Genomic DNA, 20,113 nt, shown 5'->3' with positions numbered 1-20,113 from the left:
AGGTGGTGATGCCTTATAACTCCCTCGTGTGTCACAAAATAAATTCCAACTTAAAATCAAATATTTGATTTATTTTAGCCATTTTATTCCCGGACAAGATGATTATATATCAGATGATCCTGAGGCACTCCTGAGCGGGTTTAACACACGAGCTATCAAAAAACAAAAAGGCAGCCGCAGATATAAAGTAAACTTGTGAATTTATTTAAAATTTTAAAAAGTTCATCAAAAAATAATAACATCAGGTCACTATCATTTCATCTTTGCTGCCTTTTGCAGTGGAATAACTGTTCTGCTCCCCACTCTCAACAAGCCTCTTCCAGGTCTCATTTATCTCTTAACACAGACGGTACGAAGCGGCTCTAATCCAAAGAGGGAGGAACAAGGCACAAACATCACAAAACAATTTACAAAAGCTAAAACCAAAATAAGCCCAATGCAAACAATAATGCAAACAAGTATTGCTCATGTCTTAATGTTTGGCTCTTTTGCGATCTTTAACGATAAATAAATAAAATTTCCGTAAATCATTTTATTTTACATCAATCAGACTTAGAATAAAACCCCTCTGACTCTCAATACTGATAAAAGAGCCTGTAAATCCAGAGCCAAGGCAGTTAGACGGAAACCTGCTAATTTTTATTACCAGTCATCCATTTTCAGTCCGCTTGTTTTTCCTGAAGCATCCTGTGTGAATTGGGAACGTTGCCTCTTCCTGAACTCGTCATTTATGAATCTCTGGACTCTCCTGTCGCTGCGAGGTCTTGATGCAGACGAATGTCGACACATTTCCTCTTGATATTACATGATGTCGTTTGTTTTGACAAAGTACTTTAATGTCCCCACGGGCCTTCAGCGTGCCTTAACTCTAACTGGCAAACCACATGCTTCCCTGACTTTTCTCCATTTCCTTTGCTGCTCTAAAGCCTGGTGCTGGCTTCACATCGGTCAGACATTGAAGTGGTAAACATTGATCTTGTTAGTTTTCAACACAAGACTGAAGCATTCATGTCACATGAGGCCAACATGGAAAGAAGTTTAAATCTTATCACCACGAGGGTTTTCCTGTAACTATACTTTTATTCTCGTTATTTCTCATCAGATCATTATTTAAATAAAATGTAAAAATCAAAAACCACTGAAGTCTCTTCCCGGGTTGACCGCTTAATCGCCATTAATTAAGTTCTAACATGAATGCATACATTTCTTTATAGTAATTAATTGAATGCTATTTTGTCCCTTAAGCTGCACTGTAGATAAGCCTCTGCAGTGTCTCCTTGTAGTCACAGTGATGTTTATAATCAAGTTTTAACCGTTTATTTTCCTTCAGTTTTTGAGCCATGACGAGGTTCTTTTTCCGTAGTTCAGTAGATGTAACTTTCTATCCACCAGTAGGTATTTACTTTATTTCAAAATAAAAGCAGGTTTTAATTCATTCAGCAAGTAGAGTACTGACATCTTAAGACAGTACAACAATTTCAAAATAAAAGCCTAACAATTTTTATTTTTAACTGCAAAATAATGGAATTTCAAACGTGATTAAAATGTTCAATGTTCAAATTCAGCGTATAAAAAGTTATTGTTTGACAGTCCTAAAAGACAACATGATAATAGAAAGAAAAAAGGTGTTTATTTAAATTTGCTCACTGTTAGCCAAATTGCTATCACTCTTCTGGTGATTTGCAGTATTAAGTTTCCTTTGTGTAAATAAACTTGGATTAAAGACTCTGAAAATAACGAAAATTGAAACTTAAAAGGCTTTAAAGTTTTTATTCATTTCCTATAAATGATAGAAAATAGCTGAAAAGTTGTTCACATCTGGCACATGTGCATTTCACCAGGCATGACATTGTTGTAGTGCAGAACTGGACTGTTGTGAAACAAAAAGGCGGAGGAGTTCTGCCTCTCGTGGTCGTCTTAAATATTTAACTTCAGGTATAAACAGCTGGAAGAGCATTACAGTCACGCTCCTAAATAAATGTAAATCCAGTGTTCACTGGGGAGAAATGTTCCTCAGATAGTCTCAAATGAAACATAAATAAAACAAATACATTCCAAAAAGTTTAAAATGGTTGACATGTGTTTGCAAAGAAAGTTTCTGTAAAATCATTTGAACAGGATTCCTCTTCCTCTCAGGGTGTGTAACAAATCTCCATCATTTAAAATAATGTTAAATATCTGACTAGAAAAAATCTACATATAAATTAAACAACAAATACATACAATCTTCTCTGGATAAACATTTTCTATAATCTTTACATTCGCATTTACATTTTAAACATCCAACAAAAAGAAACTCCAGAACACATTTTACAAATACTTTGATCCAGTTCTTAATCTGCATGTTGTACCATCATCTCTGTTTTTATATCATGGCATTAGCAGTTTATTTAAAGTCCTCTCTGTGGACGCATGACCTGCATTAAAACTTTCCAAAATCTAATTTACGTAATTTCACACTGACTACAGTCTGTCCTCTTGTTAGTTGGCGGTTGTTACTAAAGGTCGGGGGAAAAAAACGATTTATGTAAAAATTGAGTCTTATCTTTTGAGATTTTAAATAGATTCATAACTTCCAAAATTGATTTATTTTTTGGGCTAATCAGTCACTCCCTGCTAAGTGCTAAGGCTAGCTCTTTAACTTAGTGGAATGCCAAATGGGGCAGCAAGAAATTCAGCCAGTCTCACAGATGAGTGGAGTAGATCCTGAAGTTTGTACTAATTCAAAAATAGACTTTGAATCATGAATCCAGAATCATTTGAATTGAAAATAGATTCTCAATCTAATCATGAGACACCCAAAGATTCCCAGCCTTAGTTTTTACTCAGTATAACTGCTTAACTGATACTTATTTATTCACTTCTCAGTCTTAGGTAGAAATTTCAGTCGAAATATTTTTGTGATGGTCCATAATTTACGATTTTTGCAGCAACCTAAAACCACAAACATGCACCATATCTTCTTCCAAAGGTTTGTAAAAAAAAAAAAATATCATCATTAAGTGCTTTGGCTCCCTTGAGAGTTATTTTTTTTAATTTTGGTCTAGTTGACAGTTGCTGTTTGTCGGGCAGAATTTGAGTTACATTTCGAGAAGTCAACCCGAGAAGTCCGCCGGTCTGATCATCATGGTGGTGGACTTCAGGGAGTAGCCCGAGCCTTTCCAGTAGTACCATTTGATTCCATTGAAGCGATTTGAGTTCTGGCCTTGTTGGTAATACATCCCGTTCAAATTGGACGGGCCGCAGGCGTCAAACCACCAACCTACAGCATCAAAACAAAAAAGATCACTTTAAATATAATGTCGAAAAGGAAAGTGCAACCAGGGATGGTGATTACTTTCTTTTCTGTAGATATAATTCTTCACTGTCTTTAGTTTTTATGTGTCAGGAATTTAAACATGATTACCGGGTAATGCTTTAGGAAAAAGTCCAATATACTGTAAAGCCACTCTCAAAGCCTAAACATTTTGAGATTGATTAAAAGCCTTTACAGTCCATTTATGCACATATATACCGTAAGACATAAATGAATAGCCTCGGCTTTTATTTGCTTCAGTCTATGAAATGATCCTGCCTTCATTGGCGGCAGACGTCAATGCGAGACAGGCCTTTAATTACTTGCATAAAAAACTTGTGCACGGCAAAGATGGGAAAAACTTCAAAATGGTAAATGTGAAACAGAAAGAATGTTTAACTGTGTAGAAATTCATAAAATTAGGATATTGGTAAAACAAATTAAGAGAGTATTCTGTTGCACGGTTGGTACACATTCTAGCATTATTCAATATTTTTTTGACAGAGGTTGAAGCTCATCTTTACTATTTGTGACTTGATGCTTTTCTCCTATTATGTTTGATGCACAAACTTGTTCAACTGAACTAACTGAAACCTGCCTTCATTTGTCATAACATATGGCAACACCAGGCCAGTAAAAGGGACTGGGCTTTAATTTGGAATGGGCCTTTATTTGAAGTTTTATGGTATTGTCTTAGAATTAAGAAAGCTTTGGAGCTATTTGAGCCTCAAAAACAAATAAAAACTGAGGCTTCCTTCACTTCTGTAAAACTTAACCCTTCGGAGTTAATAAACTGTAAAGTAACAGTTCATGTAGGAGATTGATGAGATTTCTTAGAGCATCAAATCCATTTTCAAGCTATGAACACAGTTGAATGGCTGCTAAGTGATGACCTGCACGCATGCCCATTTTAGTCATGTTGCATTTGTCGTTCTAGCTCAGATGATGTCATGCCATGGCACCAACACGAGCAGCTCCGTCAGGGTGACACAGCGTATAATTCATATTTTGCAGGGAAAAATTGGAAGTGACAGTCCAACGGCCCCTCCTCATATTGGTTGCTTTAATTATTGATGACACACGCAGACATCTATTTGGTTTAGGTCCCTTTGTTAGTCATATTCATATTATTTTTATGAATATTTTATGGGCCTTTTGCCTTTATCTGATAGGACTGTGGAAGATTGACAGGAAATGTGTGGAGATAGAGTGTAGGGGATGACATGCACCAGAGGACCAGAAGGACCAAAAGTTGAACGTGCGACCACCGGATGAGGACTGTAGCCTCTATACATGGGGCGCCCGCTCTACTGACTGAGTTGAACCACTGCTCCAGATAGTTGATGATTTTGTAAGTGTGTTCTGGGAGGATACGAGCCGCCAACAAAAACCCAACAAAATACAATTTAAACCAACAAAAACCACGATCACACGTTTCCTAACACGGTGTTTTGTAGGAGTAGTAGAAGGAGATTGTAGATTGTAGAAGGAGTGAGCCGATGAGTGAACACAGTCTGTAAAATTCACTACAAGCGAGTGGGCAGGAGGTGTTGAAGTTTACATTAAGTGACCGGTTGTAAAAACCGGTGTGATCTTCAGGCTTCTGCTTCATTCTCTTTTCTGTTGCCAGCATATTCTTGTACACTCGTTCGCCTATACTGTGCAATCGGTTATTCCTCTGCTGTGTACTTTTTACGTCATGCCAAGCCTCTTGAGACTTGAGACCAGAACCCTCCTGCCCTAAAGGGAAAATACTCTCCTGCTGTAATAGACAAGTGTGATTGAACCCCTGAAAATTGCTGTTCTGCAATTGTCTACAAATTGTCAGGAGTGCATGAGGAAAATGTCAATATGGATATTTATAATAGCCTCTCATTTAGGCACCAATAAGAGGTTCATTTTGATTTTGATGCACCCTAGCTTGGTGTATGTATTTTCTCAGCCGTCATTTCAACATGTGGATTAACCACATGATTTTGAAACTGCTATTCATTCAAAGCATGTGGTTTTAAATTCATAATGACAGATCCTGCTCCACTCTGTTTACTGGGTCAGTGCCACTCAGTCACGATTGTGCATAATGCGAAAATGGAGTCCCCTGTGGGAGACCCCTCATGGGAAAAAAGGGATAGGGTAAGAGCTTTCATGCTTTCCTGCTCACTTGGCAGACCCTAATACAAAGGAAGACAAACTTCTGGCAGCGGAGTCACTTTCAGCGGAATGGAGGAGGACTTTTAAACAACAAGAGGAGAGAGGGAAAAGCTCTGTTCCCAGGCTATTAATGTCAGCTATTGTAGGAGCTGAATTCCCCAATGAGTTTATCAGTGATTAACTCTGAGCTAATTGTGCTCTTTGACCCGGCCACAAAAGTACGGGAGCGCTTAAGATGCCCTTGAAGATTTTTGGGGGAAGTGCCAAGATTTGGATGGGTGGGAATTTGTTCAACATCAAGTGCCATGACAAGTCGACGTCGTTGTTTTACTTTTTTCAAGGATTGCAAATATTAAAAAAGTAGTTTTAATAAATCTGTTTCTTACCCCCTGTTGTCAGTTGTGAACATTTGCACACACATTTGTCGTTGTCTGCATCCTTTGTACTGAAATCACTTCCCGGCTGCCCAATGCTGCTTATTTTGCCTGCGGTTCCACTGAAGCCTTTAAGGTGTATCCTGTAAAATGGAAAAAAGGAAAAATGAAGGAAGAGAAGGAGGAAGTCCATGATTGCTGTTCCTCAAAGGGCAGCGTCCTACACATTTATGCAATTCTTTGGCCATACCTTCATCATGCTGGATCTTAAAAAAAAGGGAGTTTAAACAGAAGGCAGTGTGAGTTTTTTGCATGACAGATTTGTACACCGACTTTGTGTACGTGATTTACAAAATCTTAAGCCCCTTGCGGTTTCATTTCGTAGGAATTGTTTAGAATTACTGAGTCGATTAGCTTAACTCCAAATGGACCATAATAGATGGACTGTGTTGAATTGGAGCATTTCAAGGTCTGTTTGAGAAATTCAAAAGAAGTATCCTTTCCACTCCTGAAATCGGCTTAGGTTCAAGAAAGAAAATACCCCCAAAGGTTGTGTTATTGCCAAGAGTTGCCGACAGTATGCTTGAAATCCAAGACATTTCATGTATTTCCTATTTTTCTAACTCTTACTGGTTTTGGCATTTTCTTTGGGTCGATGCCAGTACATTCAAACCAGGAAGTTTACTGCAAAGAAGGAATTCCTACACTATGTTCTCTTTGAAATTGTAGTGGGTCAGCAATTATGATCATGGGCTAAGTAAAAAAAACAAAAAAAATTCAAGAGGGAAATGAGTGTGATGCAGAAAGTTTTTTTTAATGCGTAAGTGCTAATCCAATCAGAGCAAAATATGTGGAAATCAAAATGTTCTAATCATTAGTCGGCGAACAAAGAGCATGCCTAACTGTGTTTAATTATTACGCTTCAATATACCTTCTAATTGAACCACTTACAAAACAGCAGGTGCAGGTCACCATTCAGGCTTGAAAATGTGATTGAACACCTGACATCATGCGAGTTCTGCTAAAGATGGTGCTTCAGGGATGCTTTATTCAAGAATGTGTTTTATTTCTTGGAATTTTGCTTCTGGTTATGTGGTCGCATATGAGTTTGCACATTTCTTAATATTCTAAATATATTGCAAACAGGCTGAACAAGCTGGTGAGGAAGGCCCGCTCTGTAGTGGGTCTTGATCTGGACAGTTTAGAGACAGTGGGTGAGAGGAGGATGAAGGACAAAATCTTATCCATCCTGGATAACTCCTCTCACCCTCTACATGGTGAGCTGTGGCAGATGGGCAGCTCCTTCAGCCAACGCCTCCTCCCCCCCAGGTGCAAAACAGAGCGCTTCAGGCGCTCCTTTGTGCCCACTGCCATCAGACTGTACAACAGCAGACTATGACAACAATAACAGTACGTCCTGGACACTAAACTTCACCCCCATAAAACACTACCCACATGACCTGCTTCATTATTATCATTGTATTATTGTATTATTATTATTATTTAGTATCACTATATATATACATATATACTGTACATTTTATATATTCTTATTATATTATTATACTAGTCTATATTATATAACATTTCATTATATTACACTATATTGTTCATATTGCACTATATTATATTATATTATACTACATTATATTATATAAGTGCACTCTGCATTACTGTAGTACAACACTGCCTCTCTTCTCTGCTGTTTACATAACTTGCTGCTATTTATCATACCAAGTCACTTTAATCATCACTTGTCACTTTATCTTGTCATTCTCTGCAAATACTGTCTCAATTCTCAATTCCCCCCAGTTAACTTCATCATTCATTTTGTACTGTATATACCCCCTGTTTTTGTTTTTATTTTTATTTTCATTTTTATTTTTATTTTTATTTTTATTTTTATTTTTATTTTTATTCATTTTAATTTATCTTATCTATTCTGTTTAATGTGTATTTTTGAGCTTTCTTGTCTGTGCTGCTGTAACGCCCGAATTTCCCCTCTGGGGATCAATAAAGTATTATCCTATCCTAAATAGGGCTGTGACAAATAGGCAGTGAATCGTTGCACTGACTCGTGATACAGTTATACATAGCTGGTGCCAAATATCGATGTTTCAATTTTTTAGAAAAGCTGTGTTCTAAGAGGGTTTCTCTGAAAATCTGCCTCACCGCTTCACTACTTCATAGGTTACTTGATCACAAGTTAATAGATCAAAAGACGGATTGAAGAAGAGCGAGAAGACAGCAGGGTTTTGTTTGACTGATTTAAGAGAAGATAAGATAGTGGGTGTTATAAGGGGTCAAACTGACATGCAGTGAATGAATACATTAATCCTGCACTTAACCTTTTGTAGGGGAACTTTAGACATTTAAGTAAATCTGATATCTTGATGTATAATCAAAAGATTTTATATCAATATTATATCAGAACGCTGTATTTTGATATCATTATGAATCGAGGTCCTCATATAGTGCCTTATTGATGATGCAACTAATCACAGTTGATCTGTGATGAGATCATCCCTCAACTTTTGGACCACATCCCATCCATGTATGGATGGAAAATGTATCATCTGTGTAACAAATATATGCTGCCGCTGAATCCCTATGCTGAGATCCGCTGTTCAATTATGAAGACAAATATATCAGCTGGTTTGTGTGACAACAATCGCTCTCATCAGTAACATTTACTGACCTCTGACTTGCTAAATTTTGAGCTTCATGGCTCAGTTACTCTCCTTGGCTTGAAATTGATTTTTGTATTTTTCAGGAGAGTGGATATCCAAAGAACTGCTATGTATTGGAGAGGCATCAGTTGTTTATGGGAATTATTTGACCATAATAGCTGTAGCAACACAGTATATCTTTTGTTTGAGCAAAAATGAACAAGATTTAAGAACTGCCATCGATCATTAGACACACTTAATGCTTAGATGTTCAAATAACATACCTGTAGTTCTGTGCCTCACTGTCAAGAGAAAACAGGTCATATTGTGAAAATCCAGAGTTGCCCTCCCAGTCAGTTAACTGGATCCTGAGTTTGTAGGACTGTTGCTTTGTCAGTCTGGACACAAATTCATTTCCCAACCAGAATTCATCTGACGGCTCTCCAAAACCCTGAAAAGACACAAGATTAAAATGTTGTTACACCGGTTTGAGCTCCTTCTCCAAGGGCTTGAAGGTTGAAAGGTTGTACATAACATTACTTTGAAAGTGATTTAATCAAAATACTTTTCAGCAGATGCACAAAACTATTACAAATACTTGGATTCTCTAAGAGGAAGTGTGCCAGATTGAACTGAGCTTGCATTGTGGTAGTCATAAGAGAACCGGCACAAATGATTTTCTGTGTCCACTGATCATTTTGCATGAACTTGAGATAAGATTTCAGATTATTTTTTTGGCATGACACCATTCAAAGCCTACTTGGTGTTGGAAATCTCGGTCCTTATTTTCATTCATGTTACCCCTTTTTGATTTTAGCTTAGGGATTGTTTTTTAAGATTGAATCTTGTGCCAACTGCCAAGCTGTCTTGGCAAACAGCTAAAATAACTGCAGATTGAAAGTAAAGGCGGTGCACTACTGGCTTTATTTTCTTAAAAACAGATGGCGGTCACTTGGGATTCATGTGTTTGTAGTTGTGTTTTTTTTCTTGGCTCATTGGACTTCTTCTTGGAATGGTCTCCAACAACAACTACAACAATTCACTAGGCCAACTCATTTGCCAAAACCAAAACTGGCCACTGTCTTGTGTATTAGGGAAGAAAGCTGTAGCCTTGGTTATGTTTTTTAAAGAGAAGAATTCCTTCTTGATGGCTTTTACCTTTTTGTACTCTTGCCACGTACGATGAAAGTCAATACGGCCATCAAAGCGCTTTTGTAGCACTGTCCAGCCTCCTCCCTCTGTCTCCATGTCACAGAAAGCCTTAAAACACAAGGAAAAGTATGCTGTAGTTAATAATTCTCGCTCATTGTTCTGTGAATAATTATGCTCATTTGTATTTGGACTTTTGTGTCTTATGTGTGTTCGGTTTAAACAAATGTGAGGATCCAGTGAGGGCATGTGTTATCCTCTGAAAAGTATCTAAGGAGATCCTACATTCAGCTCGAGCATTCACATCATTATTAGAAGTCTGAGAACATTTTCACTTATATACCTCACCTTTTTAAACACTGCTGATTATTGAGCACTTCCAGAAGTGTGAGTGTGTTATTGTGTGTAAGTGTGGGTGGGTTGGAGCATGCCTGTGTGCTCATATATTCTCTGAGCTGGCATTTCCTTAGCTTGAATATAAATGTGATCTTGCTGGACGTGTTGTGGTCTAGAAAGCTTTTCATTGTAATGTCTATGGTATAGTTATTCTGAATAGATTAAACATGCTCCCTTTACCTTCACCTCTGTAGTCGTGTTGGGTAATGTCAGCGTGTAGACTCCGCTCTGGCTGTTCCCTGACTTGAAGACGGCAGCACAGTCCATAAATGTTCTCGGAGTGTCCTGCATCATGACCGTCTTTGTCTCTGCAGGAAGAAATTAGCTTTGTTTGTAAGACATTTAACATTTGTAGAACATTGAACCGCCGTCCTTTGATGAATCCACATGAAAAAGTATGTTAATTGCTTTGGTGCTTTGACAGTGAGGAATTGGGTAATTAAAATACGGTGGCCGCCTTTTGTGCAATCCAATGCAGCAGCACGACCACACACAATGACCTCAGTAATTAAACATTCAGAGTATTATCTGCAAGGCTCTTTGTATGGATTAAATTGTGCCATCACACTGTGTAGCTACCGTAGCCTTTACATAGAGTTTCAGACTGCGGTTATACCTCATCACACTGCACGGTAAAGACTCTACCTCGAGCTGAGCTCATGGAGATCGATTGAATCAGGTTGTTCACAGTGTCTAGGAGCTCCTGCTGCTGATGCTGCAGCACTGAGTTGTTGGAGGAGACTTTGAGCAGCTGCTGCTCCAGCTCGCCGATGATGGCCGTCTGCTTCAGTATGAGAGTCTGAAGCTGCTCCTTCTCTTGTCGAAGCATCTTCAGCTCCACCTGCCTCTGCTCCTCCATGTCCCCCACCTTTTTCTCCAGGAAGCTGAGGAGAAGCAGGCAGCAGGTTCATTAGCGAGTTCCGTCTTTGCTTCGTGCACAAGACCAGACAAGATTGTTGGTAGCTATACCTGTTATACCTGCTTACCTGTTTTTGTCACTCAGCTTGTTGATTTCATTTGTTTGGACGATTAGTTGTTTTTCCAACTTGTTGGTTGACAATGAGTTCTCCAGAAGTCTACGCTCAAGTCGAGTTGTGTGGTGAATTACCTGAAAAGAAAAGATCACCGGGAAAGCCGTTCAGTCAGGTGATACTGAGTGAAATAATCTTATCAGTAGGTTCTTAAACGATATTTGCCTCAACCAGAGGAACAACCCAGATTAAACATACCCTGAGTATCTTTAGGTTACCTGGCTTCACTAACCCTGACGTCAGAGATTGCACTAAGCAGTCACACAGCTGGTTATTAACCTGATAAGGAAAGTCACAGTTTCTGAGTGGGTTCACATAAAAGAGGCGGCGTTGGCCAGCACACGACCGATTATAAACATGAATCATCATGATTCACTCACTCGGAGAAAACTATTACCCCCCCCCCCCCACACACACACACACACACACACACACACACACACACACACACACACACACACACACACACTTACCAGCTCGAGGACCACCATGATAATGAAATCTGATTGGTCAATTGGTGGAGATTCAAACAGGTTGAGCTCTTATTCAGAACATAATGTGCTCCGGAGCACCTTAATAGAACTGCCGGAGTCAACGCTGAAGTTACCTCGCGAACTGAAAAACCTGCTTCTTGGTACAGGCCCCATGGGAGCCACCAATAATGCCACACTTGTCCACAAAACTTCCGACAGGTTCCACTGAAACTGTAAATCTGAGAGCATGCAGTTGCATCTGACGATTCTCCATTAAGTGTTTCATACGTAGAATACAATTAACAATGCAGGGATTTAAAAATACATTGCGGGACACCAGAAAGCCTAGCGGATATGTTGCAGGTCCCAGGTACAGAGGCTGTAGTCCTCGTCCCAGCGGCCATTTGAATCCGACCAAAACCCTTTGCTGCAGGTCATCCCCCACGCTCTCATCCCAACATTTCCTGTCTCTCTTCAGCTGTCCTATCCAGTAAAGTAACTCCTCTATATGTTTCTCATAAATAGGTTTGGAAAAAAAACAGTCACTTAAATGTTTTTTTTGTCCCTTAATGCCATAACAAGTTTGTTTTCCATTATTGGATTGATTTCAACAAAAGCCCATTTTGCACTCCTCGAGTGAACAAACGTCATTTTGCAAAATGGAAAAAGCATGTCAGAACAAGAACAACCATACTCCAAAACAGCACACATACCTGATAGAGGGAAACATTCGAAATCCACCTGTTTTCACAGACCGACACATTGAACTAAACCCCGGGGTTGAGGACCTTGCCTCCAATTTCCCATTTTGGAGGAACTGAACTCAGCAAAAAGCAGGTTGTTTACATGGATCCCAGCTATGTGTCTCCGATGGAGCTGTTGATGTCTTTGAACAGACGGATGTGTGATTGTGACAAACTGATAGACCCCTTCTGTGGGAATACGAGTGTGCTAATAACAGGAAATGCTGTACAGTTGGCTCACATAAGGTCATTGACGTGTAGCCACAATAATAAACTGACACAGTCATGCCTGTTTTTCTCTGCAGCAACATCATTGAATGCAGTCTATACTATTAATGCAATAAAAGGAAAGTATATGTGGCACAAATGAATGCAATATGCTCAAGCTGTTGGACTCCAGCACTTTAGCCTTGTGCTGAAGCCAGCAAAGGTGTATTCACAGATTGCCTTATTACGGTACTTTGTAATATATTCATAGAGAAACATAATGCTGTTCAAACATCTTGAAAATGGCAGTGTTGACATAACAGCCTTTTTTAGTTCTCTGGGGAAAATATCCTGAGAATAACTGTGACTGTTTAACTTCTGGTCTTGCAATAGTAAGTAACTTTATATGGCACTTTCTGCAGGGATACTTTAGCATCAGTAAGCTTAAGATTTAGTGGAATGTGCACAGAGTAAAGCAACAGAAAATAAGTCTGAAATACTTGTCTTCTGGGTCAGTGTACTTCTGCACAGCATGTGCACACTTTGTCTTTCTGTGTGTTTAAAGTAGCGTGCGGTGTAGCGTGCGGTGCAGCCTCACCTGTGCCTCCACGTTGGTCAGCTTCCTTGTTTGCTCTGCGGTTTGACTCAGCAGGTTGGTTCCAATTTCAATCATGGTCGCTGTGTGATTGTGTACAGCCGTCTGTTGGAGTTGGGCCATGTCCTGCTTCATGCTGTCCTGTATGTAGTTCTCCAGCTGCAGCACAAATGAGAAATAAATGAGATTTAGGAAGTTTAGAGGCTGACTTATTGGAGTTGTTGATTATTGTCATTGACCATTTGTGCACAAAACTGTTCTTCTTAAATGTTGGAGACAACGACGCTCGTTCTCGTGCTGCAAATGTTTTCATTGCAAAAGACAGAACAGACTCTCTCTCTTTAAGTAAATAAGAAACACTCCAGATTGAATAAGGTAATTCTAAATCTTAAGGTCTCCTGCATAAATAAATGAATAAATGATACAGTTTTACAGGCACATCCCATTTCATGATTGGTCCCTGAGTGCACTTATCCTGATTTGCTATTTATTGCAATCTAATTAATAATCTTTCAGCATCCAGTCATTTATCTATACTGCCATCATTTTCTCTATATTTCTGTTCAAAAGGTGCACATGAATATTCCTTTATTGACCCAGTCCTTGAAACATTTCCATTGAACTATTACAACGACGAGAACGACAAGAACATTTTAATGAAAAAAAGTAGATAAATAATGAATGAAGAAAAGATAAAACCCAAAGAACAATGGTGACTGCCATATTGGACATGAAGCAAACAAACTGCAAAAACTCAAATCTCACAGTGTGTTTGTCTTATTTTTAACTGACACTAAATAAGAGCTACATTCACCTGACGTGTCCAGATAAACATCTTAACTCACGATATTGTAAGAAAAAGAAAAGAATGAAACGCTTGAAATGTGTAAAACTTTCTCCGAATGCAGCAAGCAAAAATGTACATGTAAAGTTTCTTGAAATAAGACATTTCATTTTACTTCAAGAAACTTAAAAAGTCATTTATGCTTGCTGCAGTTTTACTCTATTAAAAGAAACTAATGTCTTATTTTGTTGATGTACATACACATTTACATTCATGTAAGCTTGCATACACACATATACACACTCATGTTTGATAAACATAAATCATTAACTGAATGACATTTGACTATAAAAATCTATCTGACAGACTCCTAATTGTAATGAAAAGGGAAACAAAATAAATTTCACACCTTCATTTTCTAGTTCACTAACGGAACTGATATTTGATTATGGTTGATTAAATGCTTGAAGATGACTGCTGCTCTGCACAGGACTTATACCAGTTTTCATATTTGGTAGGATGAAAATTATTCCTGTTGCACATCTTGTTTGATCATCATGTCGAGCAAACTGAGAGAATAATCTTTCATATTTTGTGTGATTGTGTCACAAGAATACCTCTGAGGAAAATTCAGCTTCTCAATCATAGGAAAAATACAAGGAGCCGTAGTATGCAGTAGGTGCTCTCTGAGTGGGATGTGCTCAGTGCTTCACCGTCACGAGCCTCGTTCTCGTCTACCTTACAGTATGTCCATATTTAGACAGAGACCAATCATTAAGTTATTTCCTGCACGGTGTTCCTGAGCGGCAATCAGGTCACACGACTGGTAAACAGGATGGATGTGTTGAGTGAGGAGTTACATCCTTTATGACGGTATGACATCTGTGTACAACCGGACGCCGGCGTCGTCACTTCAGTTATTTACTAATCAGTCAACGCAAAGCCGATTTTAGTATTATTTTTCTCATAGCTAATAGGAGTAGCGTCTGCAATCAGCGCTGATTTTGTTTGTCTTCCTTTCATGACTCTCTGTGTGTGTTTATGTTCTTGGATACACACGGGGATGTGTGCGAGGTGGAAGCTTTTCATTTGGATTGCTGGCAGGATTTCCCATTGACAGCCAATGATCTAATCAGTTGTTTACTCCGTGTGCCTCAGAGGCGTCAGTAAGGAATGACTGTGTTCCTCTTTCACACGAGAGCGCGACAGCAAATCCTGTTCCTCCCTTCTCGTCACCAGCTCAGTGAAACACACCTCAGGATAGTCTGAACGACTGTGTGCTGATGAGGAACATTTTACAATATCATTAAAATAATGTGCAGAAAAAAGGATGTTTCTGCAGCAGGGTGAAGGTACTGTCTGAAGACATCCTTAGCATGTTCATGTGATGCCTTGTTAAGTTATTTATCTTATCTGAGGGACAGTCTGATTACTCATTTATACCTTCTATTTTTAGGTCAAGTTATTTATACCATCCGTCAATTAATCAATTAATATCATTTTCTTCAACCTCCACATTCTTTAAGCAGACGTGCTGCTTGTCAACAGGCAAGACAGGCGACTGCCCGGGGCCTCAGACCAGTAGGGGGGCCCAAGGGGCTGATAAACTTTAAACCACAGCAGGGGCTTAAATGTGCAAATCTTGCAAAGACAGTAGGAAACCTCCCTAAAGGGGCCCCAACTGTCAGCACTCACGGGCATGTGTTACTACTGTGAAAAAAAGTTTGTCAATCAAAGTGCGAAATGAAAAATGAAGAGGCGGTATCCTTCTATGGGAGAGAAAACAGAGACAGGAAAAAGAGGACGAGGAGTATGCGTCGGGAAACTAGAAGACTTGATCGTGAATGATTGAACGGCCCCCTAGTTAATTTTTACAGAGGGCCCCAACAGACTCTAGAATCGCCACTGCCTGTTAGGTTTCACAGGGAACTACAAAGGTTCATAATTTGATGTGGACCCTTCCAACTCTCATATTTAGTCAAATTACCGTTGTATTGTTTGGACACACAAGTATCAACTTCAATAAATTCAATTTGCAATCCATCAATTAAAGTCAGGAGCAAGCTGACAGCTACACAGTTGAACAAATTGTTTATACAAATATTTATTTACTTCATACTTTTAGGTGAATTCATTTTATTTAGGTTGCTCAGATATAAATGGCCATTACACATGTGCTCACTGATATACATTAAAAACGACTTTTCCCTCTTCGTACCTGCAGAGCCGAGGTAAGATATGATTTTAAATAGCGAGTATAGGTTGTCAGGATAGCAGAATTTCAAACTTTAATATGTGACTAGAAAAACTCGAATGAGATTGATACATAATTCTACACCACAGCTACATAAATAGAAGTCCTCTGCACCCAATGCTGGGTAATGTCTTGTATTTAATTATCAAAAAAGTGCAAGTAAACTTCTGCACGTGCACACTGTCTAAATTGCAACATTGCCATTATACCACAATTTGTGCAATTCAGATTTGTGCAGGAGTTTGCTTGTAAATGTCTTGTGAGTTATATATTTATATTCATAGCTTCTATCATTCATTACAATGGCGGAGACCGCGTCGCTCTACGACATCTAATATTGTGTTGACAACCTTAAGTGAGAATTTGTAGCCTATCACACTTTTGAGCATTGTGAAATATCTCGCACTCGTCCACGTGTTCTGTTTTTCTTCTTTTTCTGAAAGGCATCACGTTAGTTTTGCCAAAGAACTTGTGAAAATAAAAAAAACATCACAACCGAGCTGATTTTTTTTTCTCTCCCAGATTCTTTTCTCCATGTGCAAATGAATGCAGTGTAGTCACACCACAGCTCTAAGTATTAGATCATGTTCCATTTAACCACACACTCAAGTTTGTAGAGCGGTGTTGACACGTCGTTACTCATCAGTGCGTCTTTGCTTGTTAGAAATATGAAACTACATGTTTTTTTGATTCTGAGGCAGGACTTGAGCGGCTGTCTTCTTGTGAGCGCGGATTGTTACTGAGTAGTGTCGCCTCGACCCTGACGAGCTTCAAAGCACCGTGCCCTCTGAGCTCTCCTGTGGAACAGATCAGAGCGTGTTTTCTGTTGTGAAGCAGAGCTTTAGTGATCACGCTGTGAGATGTTCCTCTCTTGTCTGGCTCTTCTTGAAAAGTTCTGATTTGTATTGGGCGCTCTGAAGAGGAAGAAAAAGAGGGAGATAGAGAAAGAGGCGCTTCACATCTTTCACTCTCACTCGTAATAACTCTGAGGGGGGGGGGGGGGGAGATGCATCCCTCGTGTGGACACCTGTGTGGAGTCTTTCAGTCCACAGAACCCATTATGCAATCACAAGAGACATTTCTCTTTATGAAAGAAGATCACAAAGGCATCTCTTGTTAAAGAAATTGTTTCTTTGAAAACAAAATATGGTTTGTTTTTTGTCTTGCAGCTCTGATGGAAAAACACCTTTTTATGCAAAAATTGCTCTTTCAAACACAACGGTTTGTTCAGCTTATCTGATTTTGTCGAGTCTCATTTTTAAGTGGGAAAAAAAATCAATAATTTTTAAAGTGTCTGTTCTTTGTCAGGCTTGTCTAAATGTAAATATATTTCTGAAGTTGTTGCTTTAAGGACAGCGTGTTACAGTATATAACAGAACACACATCATGACAAACACTGCTTTACTTCACTCGTGTTTGCATGGACTCAACAAAGAGTGTTTAAGTTTGAGTCTTCAGAGTTAGCCCATCGGGTGGGAGGAAAAATCTGCAGCTAGATCGTTGATCGATTGTGTGAAATAAGAAACATATTCATTGTCAGTGTGGCTGTTTAACTTTGCAGATGTTTCCCAGACTGAAGTGTATCAGATAACTCTGCAAAAGTTAAGTTCATCCGAATTATTATCCCTTTTCACACCTAGGTTTAAAGCTGCTACCTTCTTGGTCTGATCATTTAAAACATGGAACTGAAGTAAGAGTTTCTCTAGTGACACATGTGTAGGGGAAAGTTTGTTACAAGATCTAAAACATCATCACTGTTCACTGTCCTCAGATACCTGAACAGACGACCTCTTGCCCCAGCACTGCGGCTCTCATTCTCACACCATTAAATTACAGATACAGAAAGTCTCAGTGAGTCTCTCTCGTGGGTGTGACAGGAGCTCACCTTGAGCAGCCACTGTGTGTTGTTCTCCATGGTCATCTCCAGCTGTTCCAGCCGCTGAGCCGACTCGTCGCTGTCCGCCGGTCCATCCTTTTGAACCGGGTGGTTGTAGTTGCTGCTCTGAGTTTCGCAGTTCTCCTGCTCGGGCAGCAGAAAGGTGTAGCTGCACGGCCCGTTCTGGATCTGATACGCTCTCTTACCTGCAGCACTGTATCCTGTCCCCAGACCAAGGCAGAAACTTAAAACTAATAAGTCCACTTTCAGCATCTTCTTAAGTTTTATTAGTACAGCTGAAACTCCTTGGACTTTCTTGAACTTGTTTTCTCAGTGGCAGGACGTCTCTCCCCGGCAGCAAGTGTAAAAAAAAAAAAGAAGTCCTCTTGAGATTCCTTTTATTCCCTCTCAGCGGTAGGAGGAGAAAAAGCCATCAGGAATTAGAGCTGGTGTGTCATTCCCTCAGGTTACCGGTGCCAGACTGCATGTGCTCGCTTTTTCATCAAGCCCCCGACCACTCGTTCGAGCTGCCCATGGCCCCCTCTGATTAGCTAACTGTGAGTTTTAAAACCACTCCTCCCCCCCCCCCCTCTCCAATTGCTGTGGCCAGTCACTGTGAAGAGCAGTGAAGTGGAGATTCCTTTCAATGCACGCTCACAGACGAGCAGATGCACAAACTACACACGTTCCACTACATCCTCTACAAAAGCCACGTGTTGTTTTTTTTTTTTTTTTTTTTTTTTTTTCCTGCTCCGGTTGAAAAAGCTCCTCAGGATGCAGCTGTCCACCTTCGGCACACTGTGTGATAGTAGCAGCGTCCATCCCATTCATTCAAGAATGTTTCCCGGTTAATGACGAAGCATCTTTGAATGGGATGTTCAAAGGAAGAGGCCTCTATTTAAATGACTTCTTTTTAAACTCCTTCTGTGTATTTTACTACTGAGCGCGTAAAGTCTGCTAGATTAATATTAAAAGCAGAGAAATTCCTCTTCCTTAGACTTTCTCTTTTCTTTTTTTGTTACAAGTTAAAAATGTTATAAAACAGTCCAAGATTCCCAGATCTTCCTCCAGATGTCAGGGTCTGTACCGTCTAAAAGAATCTGTTATTGTAACAAACTAAAGTTGCCACTTGTTGACCTCTGACCACAGAATAGACGTGGCATCTGCTTCTGGGCAGATTTATGCAATTTTAGACTGAATGCACTTGGCAGGTCTCTGTCTGAGTCACAAGAATAATCAAAGCTGTATTTGTTCTAACCCTTCCCCATCAGAAAGAGTCATGGGAAAGTTGTTTTGTTTCTTTGTTTTCTCTGACAACAAAAAATTCAGCTTCTTAATTGTAGCCTACCTTGTTTGATTTTGTTCACTTTTGAATATGTGTGCAGATTGTGGGTGTTTTCTGTATCCTGTCTCTGAGTTTCATGTCTGTACACGCTTGAAATAGAACGAGAAAAAGGGTATCCCACACGGATAAAGATTCTTACTTTAAGTGTTGAAAAAAATCAGGCAAAATATGAACAAGACTGCATGTTTTCCCGACTTATAAAAGGCAGTGTGTCTTATTTCAGCATGATTTGATTAAAGAGTGCATTTTAAACAACATGCCTGAAATGCTCGTATTAAGTAACTAGTTATCTGCGGCTTGAAGAAAATAGTTTTCCAGCTCTGAGCATGAATCAGCCCCGGTTTTTATTGACTTGAAAATTAGGCTCCCCTTGGCGTAACAATACAGCTGTAAACAACCTATATGAGTTAAGAGTGGACATCCTGCAAGGCAACAAAGTCATGTTTGGGGGTCTTTTCCCCCTTTATTACACCAGACGTCACATAAGTCTGTCTGAGGGCTCTCGTGTCACGGTGGGGAACAGAGTGCAGGTGATTTGTGCAGGAAGGGCATTGACATAGGAGGATGTTTTGTCCCATACTGCAGGAATGTGACTCCATCACAGACTCTCAGATTGTACTTAACTCTCTACTCCCTCTTAAGGTCGTTCAAACTTACTGCGATACTGTGTTTTAAAACTATAGAATCTGTACAATTTTAATGATCTTTAATATCAAAAAAGTACAGATGCTTAAAAAACAACAACAGAGCTCCAGTCTTATTTTAACCAAA

The 20,113-nt window shown here is 39.4% G+C and overlaps 2 protein-coding genes across 3 annotated transcripts in view; one reads left to right on the top strand and one right to left on the bottom strand.

Annotated features, from left to right (window-relative positions):
* The window catches only part of mcph1 (microcephalin 1), a 38,739-nt gene that overhangs the window by 13,946 nt on the left and 4,680 nt on the right, over positions 1-20,113 (top strand). The window lies entirely within an intron of this gene.
* Positions 1,757-18,537, bottom strand: angpt2a (angiopoietin 2a). The gene is made up of 9 exons (XM_061039643.1): positions 18,007-18,537; positions 13,087-13,242; positions 11,021-11,142; positions 10,680-10,918; positions 10,221-10,342; positions 9,648-9,749; positions 8,774-8,940; positions 5,833-5,963; positions 1,757-3,262 (listed from the first exon to the last, which is right to left on the bottom strand). Exons 1-9 carry the CDS (start codon positions 18,268-18,270, stop codon positions 3,096-3,098), a joined length of 1,470 nt encoding a protein of 489 aa, XP_060895626.1. The 5' UTR covers positions 18,271-18,537; the 3' UTR covers positions 1,757-3,095.

Source organism: Labrus mixtus, chromosome 6 (assembly GCF_963584025.1).
Source record: "Labrus mixtus chromosome 6, fLabMix1.1, whole genome shotgun sequence".
NCBI lineage: Eukaryota > Metazoa > Chordata > Actinopteri > Labriformes > Labridae > Labrus > Labrus mixtus.
Note: the sequence above shows the minus strand (reverse complement) of the source record. Positions and strands in the feature narration are given on the sequence as shown.